Raw genomic sequence first — 17,528 nt, forward strand, 5'->3', positions numbered from 1 at the left:
TTGTTTCTGAAGAAACAATGAGGTATCCCATCCAGTATATCTGCTATCCATAAGAATTTCAAGCTGGCTCCTAGGTGTCTGGTTACTCCTTAAAAACTTATGTTTTTCCTGGTTGTTAATCAGTTCCTTGAGATGTTGCAAACCAGATAACCCCTTGTCAATAGAAAAGATGATTATTTACACTATTAAAATAATGCTTTGAAGAAGCTGAACTGAGGGTATAAAAATCTGTAAAAAAAGCAGCAAAGTGTGCTTCAAGAGGAGAAATCTCTGACACCATCCGCTGTTGTTCTTGACAAGCTGGAAGAAACAGATTGTCTCCCTTCAAGGATAGTGCTAAGAACTTTACCTGTCAGCATTGCAACCCAAGTGCCTTGGACTGGTGAGATGCCAGCTCTCTCTCTCTCTCTTTTCTTTTTTCTCTCTAGGCATAGATTTCTGAACCTCAATTGTATTAGTTAAGCTTGAGCTAAGTTTCCCCAAATATTTAGTGAAATGAGGGTAGTATTGTAATTGTTTGTGTTTGTTTTCCTTTGCAAGTTTTTTAATACTAGTACCATTATATATTTCATCTACTTAGCAATAAATAACTTTTATAGTCAAACTGGTAGTAACTGGGTATATTTTTCCTTCTCTACTTCTCCTTCCCCACTTGCTCTGCAGCAATGCTTCTTTTACCTAATCTAAAGATCCTGTGAATCCCAAAAATACTATGGGGTCTGCTCATCAAGAGGCTAAAGATTGGGACATGCTGAGTTTGAAACACATAAGGGGATCAGCTTGTATAGGCTGATTGACACCCAGCCGGATTCAGAGGTATTCTGTTTACCCGTGTGCTTGTGTCTGACTGCCGTGTATTGTTGCTCTGATGAACTGATTCTTGGCATATGAGGGTGTCAGTCTGTACATGCTGATCAACCCAGCCGGGTCAGGCGTGTCACGTTAATCTGTGTGTGTTTGTGTGTGTGACTGATTTGGTGATGGGAGGAACCCAGCTCATTGAAACTAAGTCCTGCAAGATAGTTCCATTGGGGGTGAGATATACAGCTTATAACACAAATACACAAGCAGCACATTGATAGAATTACCCTAGGGAAAGACCCTAGAAACATATCCCTAATAAATGAGCACACCCCAAAGTGATGGGCAAATCTGGTAACATCACATGAAGCCATGTGGCCCTGTGTGACCACCTGCCCATTGGCACACACATCAAGACATCTATTCCTTGTTGTGGGTGGTGATATTATGTTGTGTGGTGGTTGTGTGGAGCTGTGTTGAATGGTGGTGCGTGGCATTGTTCTGACCCATCCTGGAAGACAACCCAACACTGGATGGAGACCAATAAACTCACCCGGATCTTGCCAACCTCTCCCTTGTGGATGGAGATGTTGTGACCGTAGACATGGATGTTGGTGAACCTCACAGAGGATGTAGCTGGGCAGCCACGATTGTCATTCTTCTCCTCCACAGCAAAGGGCACCAGCCCAGCATCACTCCCACAGGACTTCACAAGGGTATAGGTACAGGTGCCTTGGAAAGCAAAGTCCAGGCCGTCTAAGGTGTAGAAGTGTGAGTTGCCCCAGGCCCAGCATGTTCTCATGTAGTCAGGAACACATCTTGTGTGGCCATCCTCAGTCTTGTAGCTCTCCTTTTCCCGGCATCTCAGGTCTTCAGAGGGATTGAAAAAGAGAAAGATGGGTTGTATCAACACCAGTAGGAACTGAATTCCAGTACCTCAATTGGGGAATCAGTGGCTGTGGGTGGTAGAGAAACAATAAGGAATTTTGCCCCAGTTTTGGGCATGCTGGCTTTGGGCCATTTTAATAGCTTGCTATTGGCTTCTCCATAATACTTACAATTTTGCACTAAAAACCATAGAATCATAGAGAAGTTGCACTGGCTGGGCCCTCCAGAGGGCACATCTAGTCCAACTCCTGAACAGGGGGACTAGATCATCCCTGGGTTTATTTAATCTGGAAAAAATGAGACTGAGTGGGGATTGAATAGCAGCCTTCAACTTCCTGAATGGTGGTTGCAAAGAGGATGAAGCTGGACTGTTTTTGGTGGTGGCAAATGGCAGAACAAGGAGCAATGGGCTCAAGCTGCAGCAAGCAAAATTGAGATTGGATATTAGGAAAAACTTTTTTATCAAGAGGGTAGTAAAACACTGGAACATGCTGCCAAGAGAGGTGGTGGGAACTCCATCCTTGGATGTTTTGAAAACTTGGCTAGAAAAAGCCTTGGTTGGGATGATCTAGCTAGGGCTGGCTGCTTGGAGCAAGTTGTGGGACTAGATGCAACTGCCTGAAGTCCCTTCCAATTATCATTTTCTAAGCTATGTAATTATATTATATTTGATATGATATGACATGATATGACATGACATGAGAGTGTGTGTCTACAAACACACGTACACACATATATACACACACATAATATATCATATCATATCATGTGTATGTATACACACACAGACACATATATATACACACACATATTGCAATATGCACCACAATGCAGTGCAATGCAATACAATGCAACATAACACAATGCAGTGCAACGCAATACAACATAATGCAGCATAATGCAATGCAACATAACATAGCACAATATAACACAACACAATGCAATGCAACGCAACATAATGCAACATGACATGACATAACATGATATGTGTGTGTGCATACACACATGATATCATATCATATATCATACCATGTCATATTATATCAGTGTGTGTGTCTCTAGCATTGCAATCCTGATCAGGAGGCCCTTTATGGGCATTCGATCATCAAAGAGCAATGGAGAGAAGCCTGAGCTTCTCTGCCAGTGAAATACATCATCAGCAACCCTACAATCCCCCAGCCAGGATTTGACCTACTGAGAAAGATTTGGTCTTCCCAGAACTGCATCCAGAGACATCATGGAAAATGTTGACACCTACTCCAGAAATGGAGAATCAAAGAGAGTCTGGGTTGCAACTGTGGTACAATTTTTCAGATGGTGCAACACATCGTGAATGATTGCCCCGTTACAACATTTAATGGTGATCTCAAATCAATCCATGCAACTACCCCTGAAGCAGTTGAATGGTTATCAGTATGTGTGTGTGTGCATAAAATTATTGTAAACCTTGGGGGAAATGGGGAATCACGGACCCGTGCTTTCGGAAGATCTGAGCAAGAGCTCAGAGGTTCTGGCTTCCAGCTGAAACCAACCCTCCCACGCATGGGTCTGGTTTTGTATTTCATCTGACTACTAGTTAAACTTACGTTCAGCTTTCCAATAAAGTGACACTTTTGAGAAGAGGCAAGTGTGTTCTCCCTTTACCTCAGGGCCCTGTCTGACAACATAAGCTCCCTTTGTCCCAATTTGTGGATGGAGGCCTTCCCTTCAGGGGCATTGCGCTATCTCAGCTGATCTCAGTCTCTAAAAAGGGGTTGAAAGTCAGCAAAGTTCTTAGCCAGTTGTCACCTGAATTCCACCCGGAATAAGTCTTGGTCTCTAAGGTTTGCATGTACCACCACCCTTTACCTTTGCCAATGCAGCTCTGAAGGCCATTCTTGATCCCACAGGTCTCTCCTTCAGGGCAGCCAGGGGCCTCACATGTGACCCCTTGGGTGGGAACGCATGTGCAGATTTCCTTACACTTGTTCCTCAGGAGCTTCTCATTGGGCTGAGACAGGGGGTGGATGGGGAAAAGAAAACCATGGGTATGGGAAAGGGATGTTTAAAATACTGTATTAACCACATGCACTGTTCCCCATAAAATCAGCCCCCTAAAACTGGGGTACGTGTCTTCAGCAGAGAAGTTGATTTTTCTTCACTGAAGCAGCATGGAGGAAGAGAAGCATGCAAATACTGTGCTCTAATGGCCTTTTCTCTGGGCCAGCAAGCAGAATGGGTGGAGTCCAGGCTTAACCCTCTGTAACAGGGGTCTCATTTTCGGTGCCTCTCTAGGTGTGCGGCTCCGACCTCCTGCAATGGGCCCACCGCCCGCCTATTCTCGCCTGCCACATCTTGATCTCGTTCATAATTAAGGAATGATGTAACCTAGTGGGAAGCTGCCCATTTTTATATGCCCTGATGACAGGGGGCACTATCTGCGGCTCCTTTCCTCCCCTGCACCACAGCCGAAGCCTCACAGTTGTTGCTGACATAATCTTCCTCCGGAACATGGTACTGGGTCCCGGCCCTTCGCTTGCCTTTTTGGGCTCCTCAGTGCCCTCTCACTCTCGGGGCCCCTTACTGCCCCCCACACTGTTGGTTCCTTCCTACCCCCACTGTCGGACTCTTCACCACCCCCTCGCCGGGGCTCTTCAATGCGCCCCCTCAACAAACATCAAAAGAAAGAACTGTGCCTTCTCTGGCACCATTCACTGTGCCCGCTGGGCAACAGGAACCCCCACACTGTTGGGGCACTCCCGTGAGGCCTCCTTACACCCCTACAGCCTCACCCAGTCCTCAGGTATAACAATAACCAAATCACAAGCCAAACGGCTGATAACTAAATCATGAAACCAACAGCTGCGGCAAAACTACAAGAAGCTTCCTGGCTCATAACAGAAATTGCATGCCATGCTGGCTCTTAGTTCCTACCTCCCATAAGATTCTCTCTTCCCCGCATCATTGCAGTCGGTCAGAGCGCTCAGGCTGCGGCCCTTGACCCGGTCTGCTCAGCTCTCCCGCAGAGCTCCTGCTCCTGCGGCCGCTAGAAGGGGACTGCCCTCCTGGCCTTCCGCCTGGGCTTAAGAAGGACCAAGCCCCGCCCCTTCCTGGCTCTAGGCTTCCCTGGTTACTAAGGCAACCCGCACCTGCACAGTCTTGGGGACCAGCAATTACGCTTCCCCCTTCCCGCCACCAGAGGTCTCTTCTGAGCCAATTCCACCCTCAGTCGCAGAGCACCAGAGGACCCTGCGACACCCTCTCATGACTGGGAATCCAAAAGTTGCTACGAATTCCTTAGTGGCTGTGAGAGAGTTAAAATTGTAGCTGGTGCCGGAAGCAGTGATTGAGTTGGCTCAGGGTGAGGGAACTGCTGTCTGCAGCTGGTGGTGACTGGGAAAAATCATAGAGAATAAGGTCTCGAGGGGACCTCCAGAGGTCACATGTAAGCCAACCCCCTGCCTGAGGCAAGATCAACCCTGTCCAAACCATCCCAGACACATCCAGCATCTAAACTCTTCATAAAACTACCATCAATCCTGATGCAACACCAGACATCACACCTGAATCTGCCATAGGGGAAGCTGGGGAACAACGGTGGCCACCATCCTGCTGATGTAAAATAGATGCCCTGTAGAGACTGTGCCTCCTGCTACGAAGGAAGGCAAACCCCCTCCCTGCTGTTCTATACATACCAATCTGACCAGGGGGTTAAAACTCTTTCCTGACCCCAAATGTTATGATCATCATGCTGACCGTGAGCAGAGGGGCAAGACCTTTTAGCCAGGATCCTCAGGGTTTGAGTTTCAGCTGAAGCATTGGCATGACCTAGTCCCCACCCTCAGCCTGGGCTGCAGCCAATATCCAATGTCTCTCAGAGTGGCTGGACCACCCCCCCCCCAAAAAACCCCAAGAGCATGTTTCTAAATAGATTCATAGATGCTAGGGTCAGAAGGGGCCTCAACAGATAGTTTCATAGTTTCTAGGGTTGGAAGGGACCTGAGTAGATCATCAAGTCTGACCCCCTGCCTAGGCAGGAAAGAGTGCTGAAGTCACATGATCCCAGCCAGATGCCTATGCAGCCTTCTCTTAAAGACCCCCAGGGTAGGGGAGAGCACCACCTCCCTTGGGAGCCCATTCCAAATTCTGGCCACCCTTACCAGGAAGAAGTTTTTCCTGATACCTAGCCTAAATCTGCTGTCTATCAGTTTGTGACCATTGTTCCTTGTTACCCCAAGAGACAATGGTCTCATGTGGTATATGAGAGAATATGGTAATTTTTGCCTTAAGCCATTTGGGGACATGGACCTCAAAGTCCACCATGTTATAATGTTGGTTGCTTTTAACAGTCAAGCAAAACCACCCAGTGAGCTGTGAGAGTGGGGAATGGCCCCCAGCTTCCAGCCTCTGACCTTCTACTGACTCTGGTGGCTTCCTTGGGTGCCCTGTTACATGCCTCAGTGTCCCCAGGACTGGAAAAGGGCATTCAAGTCCTAAGGTAAGCATGAGGTGCAACTGAGCATTGACAGAAGGAGAGACAAGTGGTGGGGAGACTGCATCCTAGAAGGGCCCAGCTAAAGGAAGCTTTCTCTTCCTGCAATGTATCCCATCTAGGAATAAGTCAGTCTGCTACTTGTCCTTTTCAGCACTTGGCTCTAATTAGGGGCACTAGAGAAGGGAAGTGAGATACTGGCAGGTTGGAAATCAGACCTGGGAACTTGTGGGATTGCTGTTGGCGGAGTAGAGAAGGGAAGTGAGGTACTGACAGATTAGAAAATCAGACCCAGGGACTTATGGGATAACTGCTGGAGGACTTCTTGTATACCTGGGTTAGAGGTGAGCTGTGAGCACATGATAAGGGTTGGGGGAAGGACAGGCAGCCTGATGGGAAGCTCAGTCATGGGCCATGTCCCTCAGTAGAGCTTCTGGGGTTTTATTGGCTGGTGGGTTTGGATAAGAAGTTAAGTCTCCAGCTAGCAATAGATCTTCCTGTGCTGTTGGTTTTGGCCCATTGCCTGGAGGGTACTACAGAGCTGGGATCTCAGCACAGATGTATTCCTTAGAGGCATTGGCTGTTGGCTGCAGCCCAGGCTGTGACTGGGATGTGCCAGTGCTCCTCCTTCTGGGACCAACCCCAGAGGGTCCTGGATAGAGGGCCTTGCTCCTCTGCTCAGAGTCAGACCGATGCCAGATTTGAGGTCAGGAAGGAATTTTTGCCCCCTGGTCAGACTGATACAGACTGGAGGGGGAGGCGCACCCAGGCCAAGGGTCAGGGAGGATCTAGTCAGGGAACTTCTGGAGGGACTGGATGTATTTAAATCAGCGGGTCTGGATGATCTCCACCCCCGAGTGCTGAGGGAATAGCTGAGGTCATTGCAGGACCCCTGGCACGGCTGTACAAGCACTCGTGGTGCTCTGGTGTGCTGTCAAAGGACTGGAAGAGGGCCAATATGGTTCCCATCTTCAAAAAGGGGAGGAAGGAGGACCAGGGGAACTATAGGCCAGTTAGTCTTACCTCGATCCTTGGGAAGATTTTTGAGAGAGTTATCCTGGCGCATGTCCACGAGGGGCGGGGGGGAGATTATGCTTGGGGCAACCAACACGGGTTCATTAGCGGCAGGTCCTGTCAGACCAACATGGCGGCCTTCTACGACCAGGTCACCAAATCCCTGGATGCAGGGGTAGCAGTGGACATCGTCTTTCTGGACTTTTGGAAGGCCTTTGACACTGTCTCTCACCCCGCTCTCATTAAGAAACTGGGGGGCTGTGGTGTCGACACCCACACAGTCAGATGTGTCGCCAAGTGGCTGGAGGGCCGCACCCAGAGAGCGGTGGTGGATGGGTCATGTTCAGCCTGGAGGGATGTGGGCAGTGGGGTCCCCCAGGGCTCGGTCCTCGGGCCCGCACTGTTCAACATCTTCATCAGTGACTTGGACAAGGGGGTAAAAAGCACCCTGATCAAATTTGCTGATGACACTAAGATGTGGGGGGATGTGAGTACACTAGAAGGAAGGAATAAGCTGCAATTGGACCTAGACGGGTTACAGGGGTGGGCAGATGAGAACAGGATGGGATTCAACACTGGGAAGTGAAAGGTGCTGCACCTGGGGAGGAAGAGCCAGCACCGTATCTACAGGCTGGGGAACTCCCTTCTTGTCAGTGCAGAGGCAGAAAAGGATCTTGGAGTCAAATACTGATGCCAAGATGAACATGGGCCGGCAGTGTGGGGAGGCAGTCAGGAAGGCCAACTGCACCTTGTCCTGCATCCACAGATGCATCTCGAGCAGGGCCAAGGAGGTGATCCTCCCCCTCTATGCGGCCCTGGTCAGGCCGCAGCTGGAGTATTGCGTCCAGTTCTGGGCACCGCACTTCAGGGGGGATGTGGACAAGGTGGAGAGGGTCGAGAGGAGGCCACTCACATGGTCAGGGGACAGCAGGGCAGGCCCTACGAGGAGAGGCGATGGGACCTGAACCTGTTCAGCCTCCACAAGAGAAGGCTGAGGGGGGATCTTGTGGCCTGTTATAAACTGGTCGGGGGGGATCAGCAGGCATTGGGGGAGTCGCTGTTCCCTCGAGCTCCGCCAGGAGTGACCAGGAATAACGGTCACAAGCTGGCAGAGGGTAGATTTAGGCTAGGTATCAGGAGGTGCGACTTCATAGTCAGGGCAGCTAGGATCTGGAACCAACTTCCAAGAGAAGTGGTGCAGGCTTCTACCCTGGGGGGCTTTAAGAGGAGGCTGGATGAAGACCTGGCCGGGGTCGTTTGACTTCCAAGCGAAGTGGTGCTGGCTCCTTCCTGCCATGGCAGGGTGTTGGACTCAGTGATCTGTTCACGTCCCTTCCGACCCTACTAACTATGAAACTATGAAGGGGGGGTGGGGTTGCCTTCCTCTGCAGTAGGGGCTGTGCCTCTACCTGTGGTCTCTTGAGCATATATTAACAATCTTTTATAGCAGCAGGACATTGGCCACTGCAGTCGTCCTGCTTTCCGTGAGGCAGATTTGGGTGTGATGTCTGGTGTCATGTCAGGGGTGACTGCAGAGTTTGGTTAACAGGCTGGACATTGGATTTGTCTGATATGTTTTGGATGGGGTTGATCCTGCCTCAGGCAGGGGGCTGAACTAGATGTAACCTCTGGAAGTCCCTCCCAGTCCCACTTCTCTACAATTCCTCAGAGGACCAGTCTTCATAGACTTCAGGCATCCTCACATTCAGCCCACAGGGCTCTTTAGGGGTCCACAAATTTCATAGCAGGGCAATGGTGGCAGTATTAATTGCTCCTCCCCTAATGCCAAATTTCTGGACCCATACATGTGATTGTGTACTTTTGCTAAGATTTTGGAAAATGGATATGTCTGGGATGGTTTGGACAGGGTTCATCCTGCCTCAGGTAGGGGGTTGAACTAGATGTGACCTCTTGAGGTCCCTTCCAGCCCCACTTATCTATGATTCTAACACCCTGACCCAGTATTACACACCCTGTGATCCTGGTTAATGTTTGACATTGGATGAGGTGACTTCAGACTCAGATGGCACAGCCAGGACCCATACCTTGTAATAAGTACCATTCTGGAAGCACCCACAGCTTCTTGCAGCCACACAACCTTGGCCATCAAAGAAGAAGCCATCATCACACTGGCAGCCCTCGGCACAGGTGTCTGGGCATTGGAGGTCACTGGTGAGGCTGGCACAACTGGTGCTGCAAAGGCTGGAACAGATTTGGTAGTGGCTGTTGGCTGGACAGCTCAGGGCTAAAAGAGAAAGAGAAATTGTCTAAGTCTTATGCCATGGATGTAGGATCAGAGGAAAGCTGCCTGAAGGGACCTCAAGAGGTTGTCTAGACCCAATTCTACCAGCCCCAGTTCTACTTTAACTACAGATCTTTGCTTCACCTGCTCTTAACATTAATATGAAAGAGACAACAGGACAAGAAGAAGAAGACCGGGATAGTATAGGAAAGAGGGTTCCCACCAAGAAATATCTAAAGAAAACCAAGGGTCTCAAATGAATGTCCAAGAAATGTTGGCTTCCCAACACCCCCACCCATGGTCTATCAGTATCAGGGCACTTACGGCAGAAGGACTCATTCCTCCACTGTTGGATGGGGACCCCGGCATCCTGGCAAGCTGTCACGTAGCTGTGGATGCTCTGACACAGGACCTGGGGGTCTCTGTCGCTGAGGCAGAGGTCATGGATGCAGTGGCTGAGGTAGGCACTAGGCCTGACCACACTGTGGCAGGAGGCAAAGGGGCCACTGGGGGCTGTGACAATTTCACAGGAAGAGGTTTCCTGCTTTGTTCCCTCGCACACTGGGGCTTGCACACCAGCCTCACATGAGGGCTCTGACATGGGACTCTTCCAGAAGGCACCAAACTTGGGTGTGTTAGGGGCTACCATGCCATTGGGGAGCAGGAACTCATCATCCTGACGTCCATTGTAGTTCCCACACAGGCCACACACATGGCCCTGATAGCCTCCTGGGACAGTGACACGCACATGGTACAGGAAGTCATAGCTCATGGCCAGGCCAAAGTCAGTTTCCACCAGGACATTAAGGCCATGTCGATAGGCCCGGAGACGTCCATCTGCCATCATCACAGGAAGGTTGTGGGACACCCCATCCACCTAGGAAGGACAGAACATCCCCCACGCTGTGAGCACAGCGAGGTGGGCTCAGAGCAAGGGGATTTGGGGACTCTATTCCAGTGGTCTACAATCTTTTTATGGTGAAGACAGTTTTTGATACTACCGCCACCCCCCCACTGCCCCTCCCACCCCGCCACCCCCCCGCCCCTGCCCTGTTCCCCAGCCCACTCCCTGCCCCACTCTCACCTTGCTCCCCCATCCCCAGTGCAGAAATCAGCTGCCTCACTTAAGACACGTGCAACCCAATTTTGAAGGGCTTATTTTTTTGAGGGGGTGGGGAAGGTATGTGAAGATAGAAGCAATGATGAGAAGAGTCTTACTCTGATACTTCCCCAGCTGTGAGGCAACAGGGTGAGTACAATTCCATAGACCTCGACAGACACCATCTTGGCAACGGAGCCTTTCCCATGTCCCATGACCTCCTTCTCTAGGGTGACCACAAAGGGCATCAGCTTCCCTGTGAGGGTGCAGGTCTTGACTAGGGTGTACATGCAGGTGCCTTGGAAGTCAAAGGAGAGCCCATCGAAGGAGAGGTAGTGGGAAAAGCCAGTTGCAAGGCAGCTGGCAGATCGAAGCAGATAGCAGCGTCGGATGCCATCCACTGTCAGGCAGTCCTCACCGGCGCGACAGGTGTGTTCCTGACACCTAACATCCCCCCCAGGCTGACACTCGCACTGCTTTTTGCAGGAAGTCCCGGGGTAGAAAATCTCCCCAGCCTGGTAGTAAAGTCCCTTGTGGAGGCATCCACACTGGGAAATGCTTAGGCAGTGGTTCCCACTGAGGGGAAAGCCCTCGTTGCACACGCAGCCTTCCACACACACAGCTGTGCACTGAGCTGGGGAGTAGAGATGGCCACACGTGAGGTCACAATCTCTGCTGCATGTTTCATAGTGGCTGTTGGGAGGACAGGATGGAGCTGTGGGTGGAACAGAGACAAAGTTAGCTTGTGGTAGTGAACTGAGTCACCATCTCAAATGGGTAAGCTCAGTGGAGGCCCCTAAGTCTTGGTCACCAAGGTTGGGTTACCATATTTTCTCATATACGATAAGCGTTCCCCCCATTACAGGGAGCTTATTGTGCCCATCACTTTCAATGAAGAGGCCTGCAGGTGTGGCAGAGGCCAATTAAACAGTCATCTGACCAGAAGGGGGCAGGGATTGAAGTATATAAGCCCAGGGCCTGAGCTGGTCAGGGAGTGCCATGGAGAGACAAGCTCCTGGAAGAAGGGCTGCTGCAGAGCTCCTGGTTAACATGTAAGCTGGGGTAAGCGACTCTGGAGGCTTGTGAATGGGACTAAGGGGTGGAGGAGGTCCCAACAGGCCCAGGAACAGGATAGAAGAAGGATGGAGAGGCCTGGGATTAAGGCCAGATCCCAGGAATAGGGCAGAGGAAAGAAAGAGAGGCCTGGGAACTCAGAATAGAAGGCCTGGGGGCCCAAAAAGAGAGAGCTTGAGCCCAGGAAGGGTGCATGTCACTGGTCCAGGAGCAAGGCCAGGACCCATAGATGAGGCATAGGCTGAGGAAGGCCACAGCCAGAGACTGGTGGGGCCAGGAGAGCCCAAGTCTCGACTGCAGGGTCCAGAGGGGAAAAAGACCAGGGGTTACAGCCAGAGACTGAGGTGGCCAAGGAGCTGTGGAAGAGCAGTCGCCCAGGAGGGGCGAGAAGTGGGGCTGGGAGCCTGTAGCCCAAGAGGGGTGTGTGTCAACAGGAAGAAGTATCACCTGTGAGGTATGGGTGTGGTGTAAGGGGCAGTCAGTCATGTAATTAGCCCTTAAGGCCATGAGCAGAGACACCTGAGCTCAGGAGTGTGAGATCAGGCTTGGGAAGCCCTAGGGCAGCCTCCCTTTTCTCAAAGGATAATAACATGAAGGCATAACAGGCAAGTGAAGGGTAGAATGCCCAAAGAGAGCCAGGTTGGTAAGGGCTGAAGGAGCTCCAGGGGCATCCTGGCCACCCCTGGAGCAGAACCCTGTTAAACCCTCCCACCCCCAAAACCCAGCAGCTGGGAATTGCTGTGCGTATTATGTGTGAGGAAATATGGTAACAGCAGTTCACATTCTGGACCAAACCCAGGCTCCTCTGCTGCTGCTACTTGGTTCTTTGCTACAAGGAAAGTCTTAGACTTACCTGGGTAGAGCGATAGGTGGAAAACAGACTGCCTGCCTTGCTGAGATCATGAAGTGGGACTGGTTTTCAAACTGGGGTTCGCAGCACATTGCCAAGGGGCATGTGCCTATGTGTAGGGGCACATGCTGTGGGGGGGGGGCAGTACATGCCACCAGTTATATGAGGAGAGGCTGAAGGAGCAGGGCATGTCCAGGAAAAGGCACACACAAAGATTTGAAGGGCTGCCATGAAGAAGAGGGAAGGCACCTTTTCTCTCTGGCTGCAGAGAGGAGGATGTGGACCCATGACCTGAACTTGCAGGAAGTAGGTTGAGATCCCAGGAAAAAAAATCTTCAATGTAAGAGCAGGGAGGCAGTGGAATAAATGCCCAGGAAAGGTGTGGCCTCTCCATCACTGACGAGGTTCAAGGAGAAGTTGAAGGGGATGATCTAGGCATAGCAATGCCTGTGCTCTACTATGGGGATTTTCCAGGCTTCTGGGCATTGCTGGTTGCCCCTGACTCTCCTTTCTGTGCCATGTGTCAGGGCGGTTTTAAGTCTCCCTTAAGGCATTGCTTCTTGGCTGCAACCCAAGCTGGGGATGGGGCTGTGCCAATGCTCCTGCTGGGATCAAAGCTAGAGGGTCCTGGCTAGTGTCTTGCCCCTCTGCTCATGGTCGCACCAATGCTGTATTGAGGGCAGGAAGGGATTCCCCCCGGTCAGATTGGTACAGGTTGGGGGGCAGGGGGTTGTCTTCCTCTGCAGTGGGGGCATGGCCTCTGACTGGGATATCTCGAATGTATGTTAACAACTTTTTGTAGCAGCAGGATGTCGGCTGCTGCAGTCCCCCTGCTTTCCCTGGGGCAGGTTCAGGTGTGATGCCTGGTCTTGCGTGAGGGTTCATGGTAGTTTTACAAAGAACTTGGATGCGGGATGTATCTGAGGTGGTTTGGCCAGGCCTGATCCTGCCTCAGGCAAGGGGTCAGCCTAGATGTGACCTCTGGAGGTCCCTTCCACCCCACTTCTCTAGGATTTCTATGTTTTGAATGACGGCAGCAGCAAAGGCACCAATGTCAAGTGTGTGGCGCACGGGTTGGGTTCATAGCCTGGGAACTGCTCTACACAATTTATCCTCGCTGACTTGTTGGAAATTTATTCCCCCGTGATGGCAGGTGGGGTCCCAAGTGGGCCTGGAAGGCACCTCTACTCTAGGCCCCTGCTAAAGGCAGGATCTCCCATTGCAGAGCTCCATCCCAATCCCAACCATGCCAGATTTCCAAGTGGAAAGCTTATAGAGCATCTCTCCTGGCTCAGGGTAACAGAGAAAAATGAGAACAAAGCTCCAGAGGCTTCAGTTCAGGCCCATCTTTTTCTTTGGAGCCAAGACAATGAAGGAACAGAAGGAGAGATCATAGGAAAGTCAAGCTGGAAGGGACCTCACAAGGTCATATCTAGTCCACCTCCCTGCTCAAGCTAGGGTCACCCCAGTCATGTGTCCAGCCAACATTCGCCTGAACGTTTCCAAGGACAGAGACTCTGCCACAACTCTGGGAAGCCTGTTCCACTGCTGGACCACTCTCATTGTTAGAAAGTTCCTCCTCATCTCCAGCCTATTGAAACTTGAGGTCATTGTTCCAAGTCCAGTCCCCTGTGGCTGTGAAGAAAAACGCATCTCCATCCTCTCTGTCATTGCCCTTCAAGGACTTGAAGACTATGATCAAATCCCCCTTCAGTCTTCTCTTCTCCAGACTCAGTAACCCTGGCCACATCAGCCACGCCTGCCCTAATCATTGCTGTGGCCCTGCACTGAGCTGCAGGACTATAGAACTTGCCCTTGTTGAATGTCATCTGGTGGACTGTGGACCATTTCTCCAGTCTGCCCAGCTCATTCTGGATCCTAGCCTTGCCCTCTGGAGTGTCCCCAATGCCACCCAACTTGGCACCATCCTCAAATTTCCTAGGCATCCCCTCAATCCCATCATGCAAATTATTGGTAAAGTTGTTAAACAATACTGGACTCAGGACAGGCCGCAGGAGAGCTTCGATTTTAGATGGACCTCTGCCCCCAACAAGGGGACAACCAGCCCTGGGCAGGAAGAGGGTGCAGGGGAAAATGAACTCACGGCAGAACTTCTGTGTCCTCCAGGGGTGCACCATTGCTCCAGCCTCCTGACATGCTGCCACATAGCTGGCCACAGCCTGGCAGATGATGTCCTGCTGGCCTTGATGTAAGTAGTAGTCATACACACAATCTGAGAAGTAGCCGTGGGGGTCCACCTTGCTGTGACACATCCTGAAAGGGCCACTCTTGTCCAGGATGACATGGCACTGGCCCTTAGTGCTATATTGCTGCTCTTTCATAGCTTCTTGATCTGGCTGTGGCTGGATCCTGACCACAGAGCAGCCTGAGGTCCCCCCTACAGTCCAACTCTGGCCCAAGCTGGTGAGACTTGATGCCAGGTGACCATCACTCATGAGGAAGTCATCTTCAGCATCTCCATTGAAGTTGCCGCAGAGGCCACACACGGCACCCATGTAGGTGGTTGGCAGGGTGATGGCAGTACGGCCAGACCATTCTGTGAAAGTCACAGTAAGGCCAAAGTCCGTCTGGATCACTATGGCCCAGCCCCTTCTGTATATGGAGATTTTGTTGGCATCAAGGTTGAAGGGGAGGTTAAATAAGAAACCGTTCACCTGCAAAAATAAACCAAAAATGCATCAGATCATAGCATTGTAAAGTGGGGCCGAAAGGGACCTCCAGAGGTCACATATGACCTCCTGATCAAGGCATAATGACAAGCCAGCCCAGACAAGCATCTATTCAACCTGTTCTTGAAGACTTCCAAGGATGGAGAGTCCGCAACTCCCTTGGGAACCCAACCTGGACTGCAACCATTCTTTAGGTGACTAATGATCCTGGTCTTGAATCAGAAGTGGTTTCATGAAACTCATAAGAGCACCAGCAGGGCCAGGCTGGGTCAGACCAATGGTCCATCTAGCCCAGTATCCTGTCTCTAGCAGTGGCAAGGGTGGATTCTATACAAGGAAAACATGAAACTAAATATGTCAAGAGTGATCTATCCTTTATTCGATATTCTCCATGACATCCACCATCTATTGGGTTAGAGATGCCAGAGGAAACATCTCCAACCCTTCTGTTCAATAGCCATGAGTAGATCCTTCATCCATAGATTTATCGAGACCAACCTTGGATTTATCCAGTCCATCCAACCACCCACTTTCCTACACACCCATCCATCCATCTGTCCATCCACCTACTTACCTTCAGATCCATCCATTCATCCACTTACCTACACATATGTCCATCTGCTTCCTTATACACCCATCCATTTACCTATATAGCCATCCATCCACCCCTCTGTCCATCCCTTTATGATTTGGTTTTTCTTCTAGTTCCAAGATGGCAACCCTTCCCTCCCAAAAGGAGTACTTCTGGGGGCAAGGGGAGGGACTTCCAGGGGCAAAGTTCAGGGGGCAGGACTTCTGGTCCCAAGATGGCAACCAGGGGGTGGGTCTACCCTTGTGGCCCTCAACAGCTCACCAAAACTCTTTGAGTGGCCCTCCAGCCAAAATCATTGCCTGCCCATGACCTAAGGCCTAGGAGTAAGCTGGAATTTAGGAGATTTGTGTTCAGTTCTTTACCCTGACGCATCCTCTCATGCTTTGACCCTGGGCAAATTGGTTAGATAGATCTCAAAAGGCAGTTAGATGGCTACCTCCTGTTATCTGATTTTTAGCCATAGTTTGCAAGAGTTAGTTTTTTATATTTTCTTCTCTATGAAAATGTTTTCATTTAAAGTTTTAGGATTTTAGGATATAAGCTTGGATGCTTATCTTGCTGAGGTGATCTCACCCTCACTGACTTCTTGCCCCTTGGACAGGGCGCTGGACCCAATGATCTTGCAAGGTCCCTTCCAGCCCGAGTGTCTATGAAATCTATACTTGCATCCATCCATCCACCCACCCAATCGCTTTCCTACACACTCATCCATCCATCCTTCCATGCATCCATCCATCCATTTTCTAGGCCTGTGTGAAGCTGCTAGTACTCACTTCGGATTTGGATTCGGTTGATTTGGGGGACAGTGATTCAATTTGGTGATTCAAATCACTGTCCCAATTTCATTCGGCTGAATCATCTGATTTGGAGATTTGGCCAAATCTGATTTGGAGATTCAGCTGCTGCCCAAATCTCTGAAGCAGGCAAGCCAGGCCCATCCCCCGCCCATCTCCCAGCCCGGCAATGGCTGCCCCACCCACCCCAGCTCCTGGCACTAGTTTAAAAAAAAAAGCCCTGACTCAGCAGGTGCTGCCAGGTGGGGGGTGATTCTTACTGCCCCCCACTGCCCCACGCTGCATGGGGGGCTCTGCATGAGCCCCCTAACCCCCCCTCACTCCCCCAGTCCCCTGAAAGGTGCCCTGCCTGGGTCAGCTCTGGCCCTTTAAGAAAAAAAAAAACAAGCCAAGACTCACCGCTCCTGCTGGCGGGGGCAATCCCTGCTGCCCCGCGCCACTTGGGTGGCTCTGCATGAGCCCCCAAGGCCCTGAGGCCGCACCAGGAGCAGTGAGTCCCAGGGCTGTTCTCCATTTTTTTTTTTCTTAAAGGGCTGGAGCTGGCCCAGGCAGTGCACCCATAGGGGGACTGGGGGGGCTTGTGCAGAGCTCTCCATGCACCATGGGGCAGTAGGAGACGGCAGGGATTGCCCCCTGCTCAGTGAGCATTTTTTTAAAGTATCGCAAGCTGGGATGGGTGGAACAGCTATGGGGGGTGGTGCTGGGGGAGTAGTCAGGGGCAGGGGGGCAGGGGGAAATGGGGGGGCTGGCAGGGGTCCCCCATGGTCCCCTCCCCCATCCCTAGTACTTATCAGCTCGCAGTCAGCTGCAGCTCCCAGCTGCAGCCACTGGGAACTGCCCAAATCATCAAAGCTCTCTGAATCTTTGGAAAAGATTTGGAGAGCTTTGAATCGATTCAGACCTTTAAATTGGTCCCTTGATTTGATTTGGATTTGGAGAGTCGGCCACCAAATTGGTCCAAATCTCCTCCGAATCGAATCATCACCCAAAGCTTCGCACAGCCCTACCATTTA

The 17,528-nt window shown here is 50.9% G+C and overlaps 1 protein-coding gene across 1 annotated transcript in view; it reads right to left on the reverse strand.

Annotated features, from left to right (window-relative positions):
- LOC149861631 (IgGFc-binding protein-like) overlaps positions 1 to 17,528 on the reverse strand; it is a 63,026-nt gene that overhangs the window by 24,728 nt on the left and 20,770 nt on the right. Inside the window, exons 9-14 of the mRNA XM_090052288.1 lie at positions 14,544 to 15,114; positions 10,635 to 11,230; positions 9,741 to 10,293; positions 9,220 to 9,419; positions 3,538 to 3,679; positions 1,355 to 1,671 (exon numbers count right to left, since the gene is read on the reverse strand). Coding sequence (XP_089908414.1) covers positions 1,355 to 1,671; positions 3,538 to 3,679; positions 9,220 to 9,419; positions 9,741 to 10,293; positions 10,635 to 11,230; positions 14,544 to 15,114 — 2,379 coding nt within the window. The remainder of the gene's footprint in view (positions 1 to 1,354; positions 1,672 to 3,537; positions 3,680 to 9,219; positions 9,420 to 9,740; positions 10,294 to 10,634; positions 11,231 to 14,543; positions 15,115 to 17,528) is intronic.

This window comes from Crocodylus siamensis, chromosome 6, assembly GCF_052110815.1.
Source record: "Crocodylus siamensis isolate JL-2025a chromosome 6, ASM5211081v1, whole genome shotgun sequence".
Lineage (NCBI taxonomy): Eukaryota > Metazoa > Chordata > Crocodylia > Crocodylidae > Crocodylus > Crocodylus siamensis.